The sequence below is a fragment of the Salarias fasciatus genome, chromosome 7 (assembly GCF_902148845.1).
Source record: "Salarias fasciatus chromosome 7, fSalaFa1.1, whole genome shotgun sequence".
NCBI lineage: Eukaryota > Metazoa > Chordata > Actinopteri > Blenniiformes > Blenniidae > Salarias > Salarias fasciatus.
The window spans coordinates 16,256,104-16,272,827 of NC_043751.1; the positions used below are offsets into that span (position 1 = coordinate 16,256,104).

General features: G+C 40.9%; 2 protein-coding genes across 5 annotated transcripts; one reads left to right on the top strand and one right to left on the bottom strand.

The window, feature by feature from the left end:
• Positions 1–2,643: 2,643 nt before the first annotated feature.
• On the bottom strand, positions 2,644–8,896 carry prpf18 (PRP18 pre-mRNA processing factor 18 homolog (yeast)). 4 transcript variants are annotated; one of them, XM_030097100.1, is made up of 11 exons: positions 8,735–8,896; positions 6,860–6,937; positions 6,605–6,631; positions 5,242–5,343; positions 5,018–5,131; positions 4,715–4,861; positions 4,513–4,581; positions 4,137–4,277; positions 3,981–4,052; positions 3,624–3,779; positions 2,644–3,506 (listed from the first exon to the last, which is right to left on the bottom strand). In XM_030097100.1, the coding sequence occupies exons 1-11, from the start codon at positions 8,798–8,800 to the stop codon at positions 3,426–3,428; spliced, it is 1,053 nt and encodes a 350-aa protein (XP_029952960.1). In that variant the 5' UTR covers positions 8,801–8,896; the 3' UTR covers positions 2,644–3,425. The 4 variants fall into 4 exon arrangements, with proteins under 4 accessions (XP_029952960.1, XP_029952959.1, XP_029952962.1 ...); XM_030097099.1 differs by having other exon boundaries at positions 6,854–6,937; XM_030097102.1 differs by lacking the exon at positions 6,605–6,631.
• Positions 8,897–11,604: 2,708 nt separating this feature from the next.
• Positions 11,605–15,659, top strand: bend7 (BEN domain containing 7). The gene is made up of 10 exons (XM_030096390.1): positions 11,605–11,705; positions 12,269–12,346; positions 12,432–12,785; positions 12,957–13,073; positions 13,151–13,503; positions 13,950–14,057; positions 14,227–14,344; positions 14,452–14,565; positions 14,778–14,816; positions 15,313–15,659. Exons 1-10 carry the CDS (start codon positions 11,642–11,644, stop codon positions 15,369–15,371), a joined length of 1,404 nt encoding a protein of 467 aa, XP_029952250.1. The 5' UTR covers positions 11,605–11,641; the 3' UTR covers positions 15,372–15,659.
• The last annotated feature ends 1,065 nt before the right edge of the window (positions 15,660–16,724 follow it).

The following is a 16,724-nucleotide window of genomic DNA, read 5'->3' on the forward strand; positions in this document are numbered from 1 at the left end:
CAGTTCTTTTCATTTTTCTATTATCTTCACTTTGACATATCTAAATGGTGGGGCGATTTAAAATCAACTCACATATAAACTTTGTGGGAAACAATCAAAATGGGAGACAAAAAATGAAAACTGAACATCACTTGGTGCCACATCCTGTCATTAAAATCATTTCTTCTTTCTTGCATCCTGGAGTGAGTCTAATCTATCACATCCATCATCTGCTTCAGCATCTTTACCAAACGCTTTGACCTTTAAGCCTCATTTGATCCCTGTTAATAAAAACCACGACATTGATGCTGACGCTGACATTAATTTACCTGAGCGGCTCTAAATACGAGACCTTCCCCGAAGACGGACAGGAAGGATGATTTGTCACACGTGTCTGGATATTTAAATGTGTGTGTGATCTTCCATTCCTACATACATGTGTGTTGCCACAGGTCCAGACAGGGTGTGATGGGAAACAGGCAAATATACATACAGAAGGGGAAAGAGGCAGAAAAAAATTGGTGAGGCACACTGGAGCTCCACTGGTAATTGGTTTCCACCTCTACACAGGTGCCTGGCAACAATCACTCCGTCCAGCCAGCCCACAGGAAAAGCTCCAGTTTCAGCTACAACCTGCAAGCTGGCAGGACAGATGTGGCATTTCCCTGGAAAGAAATCCAAGAGTGGCCACCTGGAAATGAACTGATATTCTGTAACAGTGTAATGATGATCTCTTTAAGAAAAGTAACATGTGTCTTCAACTCTATGGTGAAAACATTCACAGGACAGATATGTGAAATGTTTATGAATTGATTATTATACATTATAATATTAGTGATAATGATGATGTACCTCACCGAGATTTAAGTGCATCCATCACACGATGTACTCTGCAATAAAAGGAAAACAATTAAGCATCTGAACAACGTTTTCGCTTTGATTTCCACATTGGGATGCAAATACATGCAGTTACACAGGGTGATGGAGGTAATCCTTCCACGAGGACCGGGGATTTGAATGTGTTAATGACACGGAGCGGATCCCTCACACGTCCTGCTCCGACAACAGTCCTACCCCCGAACAAAAGCAGCACACAGAGCAGCTTCTTTTCAGCTTCCCCACATCTTGTGGACAGTAATGGGGCTATGCATAGATTGGAGGTCATTAGGCAAAACAAAAAAAAAAAACAACGTTGTCCTTTCTATAGAGAATACAAACCCTCATTGTTAGTCACAAAGTTCAGACAGTATTGAACCGGCATATCTCCGAGCAGGAGCTCTGTGAAGAATATGTGAAGAGGCCACCTGTAAGGCTGCTGTCTTTTCAAACCCATTTCAATGGCTGCAGTGAATAAAAGAGGATACATGATGAATCAGCGCGTCTTGTTTTTATTCTACAAAGAAGGAGGGACATGCAATGACTCCATTCATTTTCATGACTGATCCGTTCCTGCTGATTGAAGACAGGGTTGCTTCTGTAATGAGTATAACTTTTATTTTTCTGTGATGCAAATTGCCTCAAACTAATTGGCAGACATTAAATTTGATGTTTAAAGATAAGAATCAATCTTACACCAGACACATCTGATATTAAATATAGCAGTACTTTGAGCCATTTAAATCAGCATGCATGCATTGGATATTTATATATTCAAATAAAATTGGTCTTTTCAGTGGATATCTGGTACAAAAACAGTAATTTCCAAATGTTTGGGAACAGGTGCTCAGGTTGCCAGCTGACCTTGTGTGCATTAGAGCTCAAGATCCTCAAATTAAACCGTGTTTGAACAGTCAAACACAGCAAAGAGCAGGTTTACTGTAAAGTCTCTGTCCATACGACACACTCAAATGTTTCATGACTTTATTCAGAGAGAAGTCCTGCAGAATTTGACCTCGTCAGACATGTTGCCCTGACTGCCCACTGTGTCAGCAGGTGTTTCGTGGACGGATCAGGTCAACATCTGCAGACAGTGTTTTTCCCAGCGGACTCCACAGCAGGCAGTCGTGCTGCAGAGTTAACTCTTCCAAAGTCTGAAAAGTGAATAATCTATCTGGTTTTCTCTTAGGCTTGAATGTCAGGATAGCAGTCAGTTTACTGTCCACCAGACCGCCGTTTTCAAGGCTTTGGCAAACATCTCTGCCGACAGTGATGCATCAGATTACCTTGGACGGATTCCAAAATATTTGGCTTACTTCATCTCAAGGACAAGTAGATAAAACCTTTGAGGCATGAGTGATCAAAATGACGTCAGCTCAAGGTTGTTATTTGAGCCGAGAAAAGGACTCAGACTTCTTCACTGTTGGATAAGGTTGCCGTGTCCTGAAAGTGCAGCTTCAGATATAAAATCCAGCAGCAGCTTTTGCGTCCACGCTGCCAACTGTCAACCCGCCCGGCAGAGGCTTCAACCCGTGACGCGCTTGGAACCGACGGACTGAAGCCCTGGTGACGTGGTTCTCAGGCAGCCAAGAACATACTACGAACCACGAGGAGCAGATCAGATCGCCATGGTTACATGTGTAATCAGGTCAGCGTGTGACGCTGGATGTTCACGTCTTATCTGGCGACTGGAGGGCTTCCATCAGCGTCACGCCGCAAACGGAGATCCTGGTCTGAATGATGCATCATCACAAAAAAAAAAAAAAAAAAACATAGACAAGCTTGCCGTGATGAGAGATTTTTATTGGAGAAATAGTTTCTCTGCAGATCCATTTGTGACAAAAAAAAAACTCCGGTGCCCAAAAATAAACCCATTTTACAGTCCGGCTGCAGAAGACGGGAGAAAAGCTCAACACAAACAAATCTTTTTTTTTTGTCCCTTTTCCAAAAGGAGAAACACTTACTTTTTCCTTAAGTGGCCTTTATTTTCTCACATCGATGTAACACATGGGTTGTTTTTAATCACGAAATTCAGTTTGTGTTTGTTTACGGTTTATAAAATGTCCACTTCTTTCTCAAATGATAATCTGCAGGCTAACAGCATGAAAGTTGTGAAGGTAACACAATTAAAAAACAAATATCTTTTTACAATCCAGAACAGGAGATAAGAGGAGTTCAAAATTCCCACTTTTTAGTATTTCCTGCATTTTGACTCATTGAATCGTTCATGTTCTCAGAAGTCCCAGAGTTACTTGTCAGTATTAATGGAACAAGAGTTTTTTCCCAGTCGTCCACGGGGACCAGTTTTCTCAGACTCGAGGGCCTCAGAGTGTTCTCTGGTTAAATCCGGGCTATTATTATTACACCGCTATTTACACACGAGCATTTCTCATTCCACTGGTGTATGAATAATGGATTTTCTCAGACAGCACTTTCCTGAGAAATGCACTGAAACTCGAAGGCCCTCGGTGAATCGTGACAGGAGGCAGATTCTACCTGCAGCGTTTCCAACGTTAAACCGTGACAGAACGGAACAGACATGGCGGCATCAGAAAACTTTAAGGAAGAGGCTAAAGAGCATTGTACTCCACACACTTTGATGGATCTGTTGTGAAATGTTTCTGGCAGATAGTCATTAACCTCTTCAGGCCCTGTAAGGAGAGAGGGGGGGGGGAAAAAACTTACTTTTTGATTGTTTACTTAAAACATACCTGCATAAAAGCCTCTTTCTAATTACTTTTAAGTTGACAATATTTTTTTTTCTTTACCTGAATATATTTTCTCTGAGTCTCGTCGTTGAGAACGTGGGCCACGTGTTTGGAGAAGATCTTCTCTCGCCCGGTACGGGCGTGGATGCCCACCATGGTCACGCCGATGGGCCACGGAGCGTTACCGATGGCCATCTGCAGATATGCGTCATTCGCCTGAAACACATAAGACCGAGTTGTTGGAGCTTAAACTTAATTTGCACCGAGAGCTCAGACCTCCAGGAAGGACAATGGGCCGCTGTTGATGTGACGTCAACCAATATTTACAAAACAAATTAGAATGACTTTTCTAAAACTCTTGTACCAAACTGCACATCATCATCTTTATAATATAAAAGAAGCTACACAGTCACATACCTTTACATATTCTCTCTCCAACATGAATTTAATGATGTCTGTGATCGACTCTTTGATGTCAGCTGGTAAACTCTGGAAGAGATAATATAGAACTGTAAAACACATTAAGCGAGGATCAGACACTGAAGCGTTTATTACTCTCTCTACTAAAGTTACCTTCTTCCTGAGCTTCCTGAACAGAGGCTTGAGGTACGACTCAGTCTGCGAGTGTGTTGCGCTGGCCAGTTTACCCTGAACGCTGCGCTTCACGTGGTCTTCTCTGCTGTTCAGATCTTTGGCCCAAACACCAAGGAGGAACTACAATCCAACAGGAAGCAACTGTTACAAACAACTGGGAATAAAACCGACGCCGATGTCTTTTCAGTTTATGTCCATTTGAATTATGCGGGTATCATAGGAAGCGTCTCAAATGCAACTTCTACACATGAACAACGAACAAGAACATTAAAGGAAGCTTCAGTGGTGGTAAAGACATTTTTTTATCCAACAGCTCCCTCTAGATCAAAGGTAGAGAATCATTTTCTTGCCTCACCCTCAAAAACTTGTCAATGACGTCCTGATCTCCGTCATCATCTCCTGTTCCCAGGGTTTTTCCAAGAGCCTGAAAGTTCATTTCCATCATGAAAAAACAAAATCAAACAAAGCATTTTCCTCTAACTGTCTGCTGAATCTGACTTGGAAAAAAAGCTCTTAAACAACTGGAGACTCCTGCTGCCACTGCAGACAGACGGTACCTCGAGTTCCTCTATAGTGGTGTTTTCTTCGTGGACTTTCAGGTCGTGCTGCGTGTCCGCCTCCCCCGGCTCGGTTCCTCCAACTATCTCATTCAGGTACTGCTGGTCGATCTTGTCCATGGCTGCTTTCAGGTCGTTCCTTAACCCCTGACAGGCAAAGCAGCCGAGACAGACAAAAGTTCATCAGTGTGAAAAGAATGAGCATTTATTTGAGCGAAATAAATGTAAAGTAACCGTTGAAAGAAAGTCTGTGTGGAATTAAAAACACACTTGAAACCATCAAGCAGACAAATTCAGTCCTACCTTGTTGACTTCGGGTGTCAGAATCTCGATTTTCCTGAGTCTCTGGAAGGCGTCATAATCCGACTCTCCAAACAGTCGAATGGGTTCGCCTCGCTCTCTGAGTCGTCGAATAACCTACAGACAGAATGACACACAGGAAAGAAAGCGAAAGAAAGCAAATGTTTCAGCATGTGAGACTGGATTACAGATACGTGAGCAGTGCCGATGTGTGCCGCCCGACTCACTTCCTGCCTGGACAGCGTCATCGGCAGCTTCTCCTCAGTGAGCTCCAGGTCCAACACGGGATTAGCTGAAGTGGACGGCTCGTCTTTTTCATCTTTGTCCATCTTCAGTACAACAAAACAGACATGAGATGCGCCAACATTACTGGAAAGATGTGGAGGTTCAAACTTAAAACACATCAAATCACTGCTGTGCAAACAGATCAATGAATAACAGCAAAAAGATCCAAAATTCGATCATGTGATCAAAGGCGGCAGGTGTCACTAAAATTAACTTCCAAAATTAAAGCCCTGATAAAAATATGTTTCACAATGACAGCAATTAAGAAACCCATGCTAAACAATACTTCACAGTTATTTAACTGTTGGTTGAAATATTCAAAGTCTCATCAAAGGTAAAATCATCTTTTGAAACAAGAAAACCTAAAATGTAGTCCTCCCGATCATGCTCAAATGAGTACATGCATGCCAGTCCTTTTAGAGCGTGCTTCCCAAAGCACGCTCTAAAAGAAAATTAAACATAGAAAAAAGCCTTCCAAACAATCGACTGAAAAAAAAAAATACATAAATTAATGAAATAAAAACAGTCAGACTTCTATACCAACCAAATAAATTCACAGGTTTGGTGATTGATGTTTTAAAAAACAAGGAACAGAAATGCAGTTTTCATAAAAGCAAAAGTTAGAAAGGCAGTGCAGACCAGTGACACAAAACCAGGAGACATTCAAAACTGGCCGGAATTTCAAAGCTCATCCTAAATTGTTTGCAACATATGAAGCACAGCTTGATTCCAAAGAAATGAGACTTGATTTCCGATAAGGGTCTCATGCTGAAGTCCACACTGCGACTGTGTCCCACTTTGGCTTTGTGTTTTCCTTTGCTTCCAGATGACTGTTTAAATCAATGAACTAAGCAGATTCTGTAAGTATGAATGGATAGTTCAAATATGAGTCACAGAAGTACAATATTGTCTGAAAAATATTCATGATTTATAAAGGTTTTGCATTGTTTTTGTTACCAGTTATCTGCATAAATGTCACTGTATGTATAATTTAGAAAATCCCATGTTCAAAATGTATTTTTTTTTTAGAAACAATTTGGTAAAGAATAGAGTTCCACAAGCTTTGCATTCACTTTGTTTAGGTTTATCGAAAGAGTTCATGCAGAACTTGTCTCCAACACATCAAGTTATTCATTTGAGCTGGAAAATAAAAGCGTTTCCACCGTGTCAGTCCTTCTTTCATTCTGACATCCTTCACTCAAAGAACTTGAGGGAGGGGTTCCAAGGAAACAAAAGCCTTGGGACACAGTGAGTTTTCCTTTGATCATGCATCCTGTTTGCTATTTTCACTGTGCAGTGCCATACCTGGCTCTCAGGAGGCTCTCGCTGCACCTACAGATGCAGGCAGCAGAGGCAGGTTGGGGAAAAACAGCACAGTAAACACAAACACAGACACTAAAGTACACCTGGGCATCAATAGTGGAACAGTTTTTTGTTTTCTGCAGTGGAAATTGCAGTATTGTCTGGGGAATGAGGTAAGCCTAGAGAAAGACAGTGACTTATTCATGTCCAGACGTAAAGAAAAGAAAAAAGATAGAGAAAAATGATGCTAACATCAACCTTATATCCACATCTTCGGAAGTAATCTTCTTGTTCCTGGCGAGCGAGGTCGGACCTTCTGAAGCATTTTTTTGAATCCTGGAAAAATAGAGAATACACATTTAATTTCAAATAAAAAAATGTTTCCATCAAGACAAGCACACAATACTGGTGGTGAAGCTTCCATCATGTTGTAAAAGTTTAATATTGGCATGTGCGTCTTGCTTTTCATAAAGCCTTCAGTCCCTCCCGAACACGGCCACCCACCCGCAGTGAGTACTGAAGAAAATTCAACATCTGTTCACTTATTTTGCATTTCTTTTATATAACAAAATGCAAAATTAGCATATTAGCACTTCTATTTTAGTGACGCTTCGTCCTGTGGAGGTTTTCACACCAGACTTTAGCTTTGACACAGTGTTGCATAAAAATAAATGTTTTCATGTTCAGGCTCACAGCTAAGAACAAAATATTAAGCTGTTAGTTTCCTTTCATTTTTATTATCAGTATTATTAACCTTTACATATACAGGAAGTCCTGTTTAGATGGTCTCATTTATAAGAGAAACCCATTTTAAACAGAAAACATTTTTTTTCCAAACATACTGATCTGAAGTATAATATACAGCAAAGTTATGTACATACAAAAAATATAGCAAAAATTGTGCTGAGTCAGTTGAACGCTCGAGAACAACAAAGCTTTCTCTTAACTGTGGAGGTGGCCACCTTTAGATCTCCCATAACCTATTTCATGATGGAGTACAGTAAAAGCAAATCTACTTGTCAATGTAGAAGTCTGTATAAAGATTCCTGTGGCCAGTTGACCAGAGAGTAAAGTGAGCAATTATTTTTGATGGGCTTGTAGCCTGTTATGAATCCAAATGCTCAATGAAAAACAGCGTCCGATATCTGTAATAAGCTGGTAGTGACATTCATGTAAATAATACAACCACAGTCGAGGTGGCGTTTCATAACTCCAAGCAGATTGATACAACCACAGTCTGGATCTGTGAGGGCAGGGGAAGCCCACAGGAGGCCTGTGGGAACCTACAGCAGCCCTTGTGAATAGCTCATGCATGATCAGAACACTGTGGTAACTACAAACAATGATTTGAACATGTCAGTTATTAACTACCTACAAATGTCAACAATAATTTCTACAATAATGTAGCTGGTGTGAGTTTGATTTACACATAAATCTACAAATGTGCCCACACACCTAAAACTGCTGAGACATTATTTACAAATCAGAGATCTGTGCAGTGACTTTGCATTGCTGAGACAGGTTAAGATGAACGGAAAATAACTATATTGCATGGTTAAACTTCTGTTTCAAATCATTGCAGATCACTACTTTAACCTCTTCACATCTATAAACTTGTAGTAACAATAAGTGACACTACAACACTATTAACTCAAGAGTTTGGAACAAACATCCATGTTACTCATCACCCTTGAAGCAGCTCATAGCTTTAAAAGGTTTGTTCTTGGTGAAAACGTTTTCTTTTCACTGTCTTGCAGAATTGCTGCAACAGTAGCAACAAACTGAGAAGAACACAAATGAGTAAAGATACAATAGGGTAACAACACGAAATATGCACAGTATTATTAATAAGAGGCAATTATTCAGTTTTAAAATCAAATGCCTAAAATAAGTCAACCCACGTGAATGTAATGCTGAACACCACACTTAAAGCCTAATAAAACTCCATCTATAATATATTATACACCAATTTCACGTCAACTATATATCCAACATACATTAAAAATAACGATAGTTCTAGAAAGTCAAAGCTGATTAAAATTACGAAACGAGAAACGACTTCCCTGATAAACAGGTTAGCATGGACGCTAGCTGAGAAGCTAACAACAATAAAAGATTTCGCCGGACACTCACGTCAACGAGCTTCTTCTCCTCGAGGAGTTTCCTCTTCCTCGCAATTTCAGCTTTCAGTATGTCCATCTCAAAGCCCTGAAACTGAACACTGCGCGTTGATTGTTACAAATATGCACACATGCAGCAAAGACAGTTCCTTCAACGCTACTAAGCAACCGGAAGTTATAGTGCAAGTCGAACGGAAGTCATAGCTTCAGTGTAAGAGTCATCTGTTTTCAAAATAAAAGAGAAGAAACACAACCTTCTGATCAGTTGTAGCTTCTTGAAAAAATTGAGCTGAAAGATATTGGTTATGCTATTTGAAATATTTTGTTGTTTCAATATAGCTTCAATTCCTTTAATCAAATTTTCTGCCAAGACATATTTTACAGGGAGGATTTCTTTTCACTTTCTTTGTTTAATCATGGCATGTGTGGATTTCTTTTTTTTTTTTGATGAGCCAACATAACAAAGATGAAAACGAATATTGACTATTTCCCTGTCATATTTGTTATTTGTATTCATGTCCCAGCTGAAAATACATACATATTTCTTTTGTCAAAGCACTTTAAATATTTCTTTAGTCCTCTATAGAGTAAGACAGGTGGACAAAATCTAAGAACGGTTGCTGGGCCAAGCTCACTTGCAACCGACTGAGATTTTGATATTTAATATTATTTAAGATATTGATATTTTTCTTTGGAAGACATTTGTACATCACACAAAATTTAGAACACTCCCCCCCCCCCCAAAAAAAGTTGGTGGTTTCCTCATGCTGCAGATTTTTATAAACTGTTTTTATAAGAAAAGGAGATGATAAACAACGACCCTCTTGTTTTCAGATGTCATGCTCAAAATCAGAGTACTAAATACATTTCAACATGTGATTTTTTTGTGCATGTTTAATTTTAAATTAGAATTTTATTTTCGGAAATTGAGCCAGTTGTAATTTACACTTTACACATTAAAACTTTATGCAAAAAACATATATATATAGTGCTTTCAATAGTACACAGATATGTAAACAGGCATGACAAGTCAGTGCAAGCTGTGAGTGAGCAGAGCTGCAGGGCACCATCAGAGTTCAACAGTCTGACAGCTTTTTGAAAGAAGCTGTTCCTCGGTCTGGTGGTCCTTCTCTTGATGCTCGACAGCTGAAGAAAGGGGGGCAAAGAGTGGGTCTGTAGGGTGGGTACCATCTTTCAAGATGCAGAGCGCCCTCTCCCTGCATCTGCTGGAGAAAATATCTAGGTCTTTGCTTCACTTTAAGCAGTTGGATAAAAGAGATGAAGATGGATAGATGGACATTGGATGTCACTCCAGGAGAGTGATTAACTCGCTGGTCTCACAGTGTAAATATCCCCACTTTCAGTCTGGACTTGGGAATTTCTCTGTTTGAAGTTTGCATGTTCCACTCACTAATGCATGGATTTCTATCTCTGTCAATTTCAGTCTCTCTGTTTGCCCTGTGTTGGACTGGTGACCTTTTCAGAGTGTATCATGCCTTTGTAAATAGTCACAGATCAGTTTCCAAGCCCCTCAAACCCATCCATCCATCCATCGTCTTAGCGTCTTCATCCTTTTCAGGATCATGGGGGGATGGAGCCAATCCCTAGCCTGGTATGCCAGACTGACTTCATGTGTTACACGCAGAGAGTGTTTCCCCATGTATCTCTAAGCATGGAGAGACAGTCTGGCGTGCCAGGCTAGCCAATCCCAGCAACTTTGGGCGAGTCCGGCGTCCACCCCGGACAGTTCGCCAGTCTGTCGCAGGGCTGACACAGAGGGACATTCATTTTCCCAAAGGGCTACATGAAAAACAAACACTGCTAGGGCCAAGATATTTTCCTCAAAAAGAATCATCTCATCATAAAAACTTTTTTTTTTAAATCTATTATGAACTACTGTTGCTGATAGCATCTTTTCTAGTTTTCGAGTTCAGAAAATAAGTCAATAAAACCTTTATTTTTTTCATTAAATGTCTTCAGCTGTGAAACGCTAATTTTGGATTGTAACAGTTGCTACAGCGCTAGACACGTCTAATAATGTAACAATGGCCAAAAACATGATAAAAATAACAATTTTAGATGTCATAAAGCCAGTAATACCAGTCATTTTTATTTGCTTCAGGATTTCCCTGGGACATCCTGAGGGCCGCTGGAGCAGAGCTGAAGGGCAACATTTGGACCCCGGGCCTTATGATGCCCTGGTGTGGTGTGGTATAAAAGTTGGGTGAATTAATGTATACATCTGGACTCATTGTCACCTTAGGCAACGCTAGCGGCGAGAAAAAACTAAAAAAAAAAAAAAAAACCTTCAAAACACTCTTGCCAATTTCAGATGCATATTCACTTTAAGGTGTAAAATTGGGAGTCATTTTCTTCTCTCCTCATTCATATGGTTATGGATAAAATAGAGTAACTCCAAGGCTCAAGTAATTGTTCTGCAATGATGGGAAAAGCAAGCAAAAAAAAAAAAAGTTTATTGTCTCAGAGTCATTCTCACCCTGCTCTTGTTGAAATCCCAGTTCACTGTCTGGACAGCACTGTGGCAAATGTCTGGCTCGACCTTTCAGATGAGAACATACCATCAGGTGGCGCAAAGGGATATGTGACGATTTTTTTAATATTAAAGTCATTAATTTATTTAGCCTACATGGCGAAAGGGAAGAAGCGGGCTCCTGCCGTTAGAAGGGAGCGGATCACACGGCAGCATTTATCAGGTCCTTTTTCTATTGAAAAGCAGCCGACGGCAGGATGAGCAGAGCAGCCCGGGGAGAAATTTAACTGATTAATAATAAGGCGGACGGACACCGGATCACTCATTTTGTCTTTCAGGAGAGCGATTTTTATTTTTTTTTTTTTCTTTCTCTCCTTCCACCTCTCCCGGTCGCACGACTTGCTGGATATTTCCCCCCCTCCCGTGAAGATGGAGTTTGGTGAAAGGAAGAGGAGAAGGAAGTCGCAGAGCTTTAAGCTGGTCACGGATGAAGGTAGGCTGCTGCGAGACGCGCGTCTCTGTCTGGCTGTTTGTCTGGCGCTGTGAGCCAGCAGACGACTCTGTAAACAAAAGCGGTGGCCACGACACTGCTCTGGAGGCTCTGCCTCCGTTCTTTTAGACACACAACTCTAATCCATCAACGCTTTCATTAAAAAAATTAAAACAAAAACAAAAAAACCTTTCGGGACGCGCGTGCCCTCATGCCTCATTGTAATTAGATTTTTTTTTTTAAATGCATGAAGTAAGAAAACAGTGTAGGAAAAAAAAATGTTGCGCAGTCTGATCATGTCACATATGGAATAAGCTGCTCACTTTTTGCGTGCAGTGTAAAAAGCGGCAGATCGCCCCCAGCTCCAGTCACTACACTACTTCATACTACCTACAGGTGGTGGTTTGTGCATGGGATGGGAGGGGGCCGTGCTTTGGCTGACATCACAGCTCATCACCCTGCACGAGCTGCACTATTACAGAGAGAAAGGCCGCAACATCGTTCTGCAACATCTGCCACACACATTTGTTTTTTTGTTTTTTTAAACAGTCTGTTCTTCCTTTCAGATTTTGATGCTCCATATATGATAAACTCCAGCTGTAAAGATGCAGATGGTGAACCGAAAGATGCGGCCGTACCTGATGGTATGTTGCATTTTAAAGACGAATCCCTTCCACACATCATTGCAGAGTTCATTAATTGTGTCCATGCTCTCCTGGCTGTGTGTAGTTTGGCTGGAGGATGAAGGCATGGAGATCAAAAGGCAAATCACAGGGATGATGAGGCTTCTGAGTGATAAGAGCAGCAGGGCATATCACCGCGCCGGAGCAGAGCAGGACGGCGTAGTGAGAGAGCCTCAGGAAAGACATCTGAACTGGGCACATCAGCCTGCCCTGCTGTCTCTCGTGTCAGAGGACCACCAGAGCAGCAGCTGGAACTCTGCAGGTGACCCGGGCCCTTCGCCTTCATCCCTGTCCTCCTCTATCCTGAACGGCCCGGGCTGTGGCCAGTACAGCACCCGATCCCGAACCCTCAGGATCCTCAACAACACGAAGGATTTAATCAAAGTGAACGAAGCTAATGGTACGTCCCCAGCAAGAACTACTTCAAACTGCTTGAATCATCTGGAGTTGATCAGTGTTATGTAATAGAAGGCGACCTCAGGCAGGTCCTGACAGACGTTAACTTTGTGTTCATATGAGCGTGCATGAATGAGTGAACAGTTATTAACCAGCACCACTGGCTTTCCGGCAGATGTGGTCCCCCCTGCTGTGCCAGAGGTCCCCTGCTGTATGTGTAACTGTAAAGGCACCTTGCAGGCCATTTTGCAGGAGCTACGCACCATGAGGAGGCTGATGCAGACTCAGAAAGGTGAGTGCATTACCAGATACACACTTTGAGACCAAAAGGAAGGGAAAAAAATGCAGTGTATTGTCTGTCTTTCCCAGCATCCTTAGAGCGGCAGGAACAGGCAGCATCCTCCTGCCAACCTCGCCTTGGTCCAGGACCAGCTCCCCGCCGTAGGCCCCGAAAGAGGAGGCCAATCTATAAGGTCACCCCGCTGGCTGCATGCAGCACGAGGAGAGCTGCCCCGACCCCTCTGGAGGCATCGTCTCATAAAACTGTGCTTTCACAATCTGGAAAGCCGGAGGAATGTGAAAAACAAGAAGAGTCGTCCTCCACAAACGTTCATCCCATCTCTTCTAACGTTTCTGTGCTGCCACCTCAGAAAGACCCAGTCCCTGCCACCAACTCACAAAGTAATCTCCTGAGCCAACGAAGGGAACCTCAGGCTTTAGAGGTAAAGAGTTTTCTAGTTTAGGCACACTCAAGTGGAAATGGTTTTACTTTAAATTAAAAATATATATATATATCATTTTCTAATGAAGAAATTAAAACAAATTAAAAGCTATGTTTTCTTTTCTTGAGATTAAAAATAAGTCTAAGTAGAGAAAAGCTTTTATGAAACGGCTAAAGCTTTTGTCTTTGACGTGTTGAAATCTTACAGAACATTTAGAAACCATTAGCTTCATTTGCCCTCATTAAATATCAACTTTAATGTCAACTGCCGGCTTTGAGTCTCGAGGGAAACATGAGGCAAGATTGTAAGAATCCTGGGAGGATGTTATGTTTTCAATATCCTTCCTCATTTTACAATCTGCATCCTCCTAATCTTCATATAAAGCTAGTACTGATGACAGTGGCTTTATGCGATACTTAACGCTGTGTTATGTGATTATTTCACAGTCCGAGGTGCGTCTTGCAGAGGATTACGATGTGTTTATCTCAAAGGCCCAGCTAGACTCCATTCTGGTCAACTATACACGCTCAGGCAGCCTGCTGTTCAGAAAACTGGTGCGAATTTGTAATTTTAAGACCCATTTTGACATGTATCCTTGAGTATATTTAATCTTTCCATATATTATAAAAACGGATATCATGTTTTCTAATTTCATTAAAAGAACTGAAATCCACACGATGGAGACTTTTAACACCGGAGGTCTGTGTGAACTGGTTCATTTAGGTGTGTGCCTTCTTTGATGATACCACCCTGGCCAACTCCTTGCCCAATGGTAAAAGGAAGAGAGGACTCAATGACAACCGGAAGGGCCTGGACCAGAACATTGTGGGCGCCATTAAAGGTAGAGTGAAGAAAGATGCAACAGTTATAAATCAGTCCAGTGTATGCACAGCAAATATGGTCACAGTACATGGAAAGATAATGATTGACAGTGTTCATTTTGTGTAGTGTTTACAGAGAAATACTGCACCGAGCACAGAATAGAGAAGCTGCCTGGGCCACGAGACTGGGTTCAAATACTTCAAGATCAGATCAAACTTGCCAGGAGAAGGTTGAAAAGAGGTTTGCTGCTTAGTGCTTTTATTTTTTAATGTAACCAGCCTTCAGTGTAAATAGAGTTTGTGTATTTAACATAGCAGTTGGTTTGTACCTGTGCTTAAAAGGTCAAAATGCTCAGTGAAAATGATGCGGTGAGAAAGATATCACTATAATTTACAATTTTTACATCCTGTCAGTATGTTTGTTCAACAACATTGTTTTACTTACTTCCTCAGATGCTGCAGAAGCAGAAAGCTCCAACGGACCTTCAATAAGTATGGCATCAAAGCATACACATGCGTGCACACACACAACCCAAGACGTTTATTAAGTTGTCTGCTTTAACCGCTCTCTGTCTGCACCTCTTCTCTCACATCGCCGCTCCGACTTACGTCTTCCCATCAGCCCCCCGCTGAGCACACAATGGCTTTACCGCTCCTCATCGTCACAACACACTCACATCAGTTGGTGTGTGTGTGTGTGTGTGTGTGTCGTGAAATTTTGTGTTGCAAGGCTCGCTCATTGGCTCATAGGTCTTTGTCATGCTGTCACAGTGACATTTGACATTTTCACGCAGCTTCCCAAAATGTCAGCTAATTATCTTCACACCATGCACCGTATTCCCTCTTTCACCTCTATATTTCACCCTGGCTGTCACACTGCCATTTCCCTTTCTATTGTATACAAATCACTTACATATTTTAGGTTTTAAACACTTTTTTCACCTCCTGAAAGCATTGTTCTTTCCTTTCATGTGTTTTTTCTTTATAGGTTGTGATTATAACAAGCCTGTAGGTGGGGAGCAGACAGTGGTGAATATAAGTGGGTGATTCAGCAGCTGCCTCGATCATCGTTCAGTGGATGGGTTGGTTTTTTTTTCCCTCCAACTTTACACATGGCCACTTATTTCTTTTTTTCAGCTGTTGACTGCCATGTGCAAACTATTGTAACGGGTAAATTACAGTAACGTCAAAGGAACCAGAAGCAAATGATACTCTCTTGTTCCTTCTATACATACATACAGCACCATACACTGTATATCTGTGATCTTAAGGAGTTGGGTAAACATGAAAACAATGGGGTGATGAATTGCACAGCTGACATGTAATAAAAGAAGTAATGACTGTTTACATGATAGGCAAAAGTCTTAAAAACATTTTTTTTCTGTTTTTATTCAATTTATGTGAACGGTCACAAAGCTTAAAGGAGACATAGTACTGTAACAATATAGTATTCATATATTTTGCATAAATCCCATTTTACACAGAGGTTTCCATTGTGGATTGTGCCTTTTAAGTGACCTGTATTTCAGTGAGTTGTATGATGCATTTTCCAAATTAAACATCAGTTAAAAAGTAAAATATGTAATGCATTGCAGCAAAAAATGAGTTGATAGCATCCATCTCACTTGAAATATTGAAGATGCAGTATTTAATGAAAAATGTTTTATTTTGTTGTCATTATTAGAATCTATACGCTATGCATAACACTGCTGTTTTCAACTATGTGATTGGATTAAGTATATCCATTTATTTTCTGCTCATAGTGCACATGGAATTAGTAGTTGTCTCCTTAAATAAATACACTTTCTTGACAACTGAGCTTTGTGTTGTTTTTATTATGTTATCATGCCAGATCAGGGGTGGTCAGCAAGGTTCCCCTGCGCCTGTCCTCAAAATAGTGGTCAGGACAAATAACGTTATTGCCAAATATGATTTATTTAATAAAGAAATTCTCAAAATACACTTAGCATAAATATGTACTGTAAGTCTGTGAAGAAAAAACACAACCGTGCTCATTCAGAACTATATAAAAAAGAAATGTTTACAAAAAATAATGTATGACTCCAGTTTGAATTGCTCAGTTCAACAGTTGTTGGTGCTGTTGCCTCACAGTGAAAGTGTCAAGGGTTCAAATACTAGCTTTTGTGTGGACTTCGCATGCTCTGGGGGGGGTTCCCCTCCCACAATCCAAACACATGCATGTGACCACACATGAGTGTGAATTCAGCTGTCTGGCTCTCCAACGCCCTGCGACCCTGTAAAAATAAAACGTTACAGAATTTGGGTGGACAGACTGACCTCATATACGTTACTGACATAATATGGCATGTTTAATATGTTTTCTAAAAATGATAAGTCAGTGTTAATAACTGTTAAAAGCTTCCTCCACAATAAATGAAT

Excerpts from the sequence above, each read along its gene's own strand:
- prpf18 (XM_030097099.1), bottom strand. The coding sequence starts at position 8,800 with ATGGACATACTGAAAGCTGAAATTGCGAGGAAGAGGAAACTCCTCGAG. Across the intron at positions 6,938-8,734 it reads AGGAGAAGAAGCTCGTTGAC|GATTCAAAAAAATGCTTCAG; the intron begins GTGAGTGTCCGG and ends CTATTTTTCCAG. Across the intron at positions 3,780-3,980 it reads TGGAGAGAGAATATGTAAAG|GCGAATGACGCATATCTGCA; the intron begins GTATGTGACTGT and ends TATGTGTTTCAG.
- bend7 (XM_030096390.1), top strand. The coding sequence starts at position 11,642 with ATGGAGTTTGGTGAAAGGAAGAGGAGAAGGAAGTCGCAGAGCTTTAAG. Across the intron at positions 12,786-12,956 it reads CAAAGTGAACGAAGCTAATG|ATGTGGTCCCCCCTGCTGTG; the intron begins GTACGTCCCCAG and ends GCTTTCCGGCAG. Across the intron at positions 14,566-14,777 it reads CAGGAGAAGGTTGAAAAGAG|ATGCTGCAGAAGCAGAAAGC; the intron begins GTTTGCTGCTTA and ends TTACTTCCTCAG.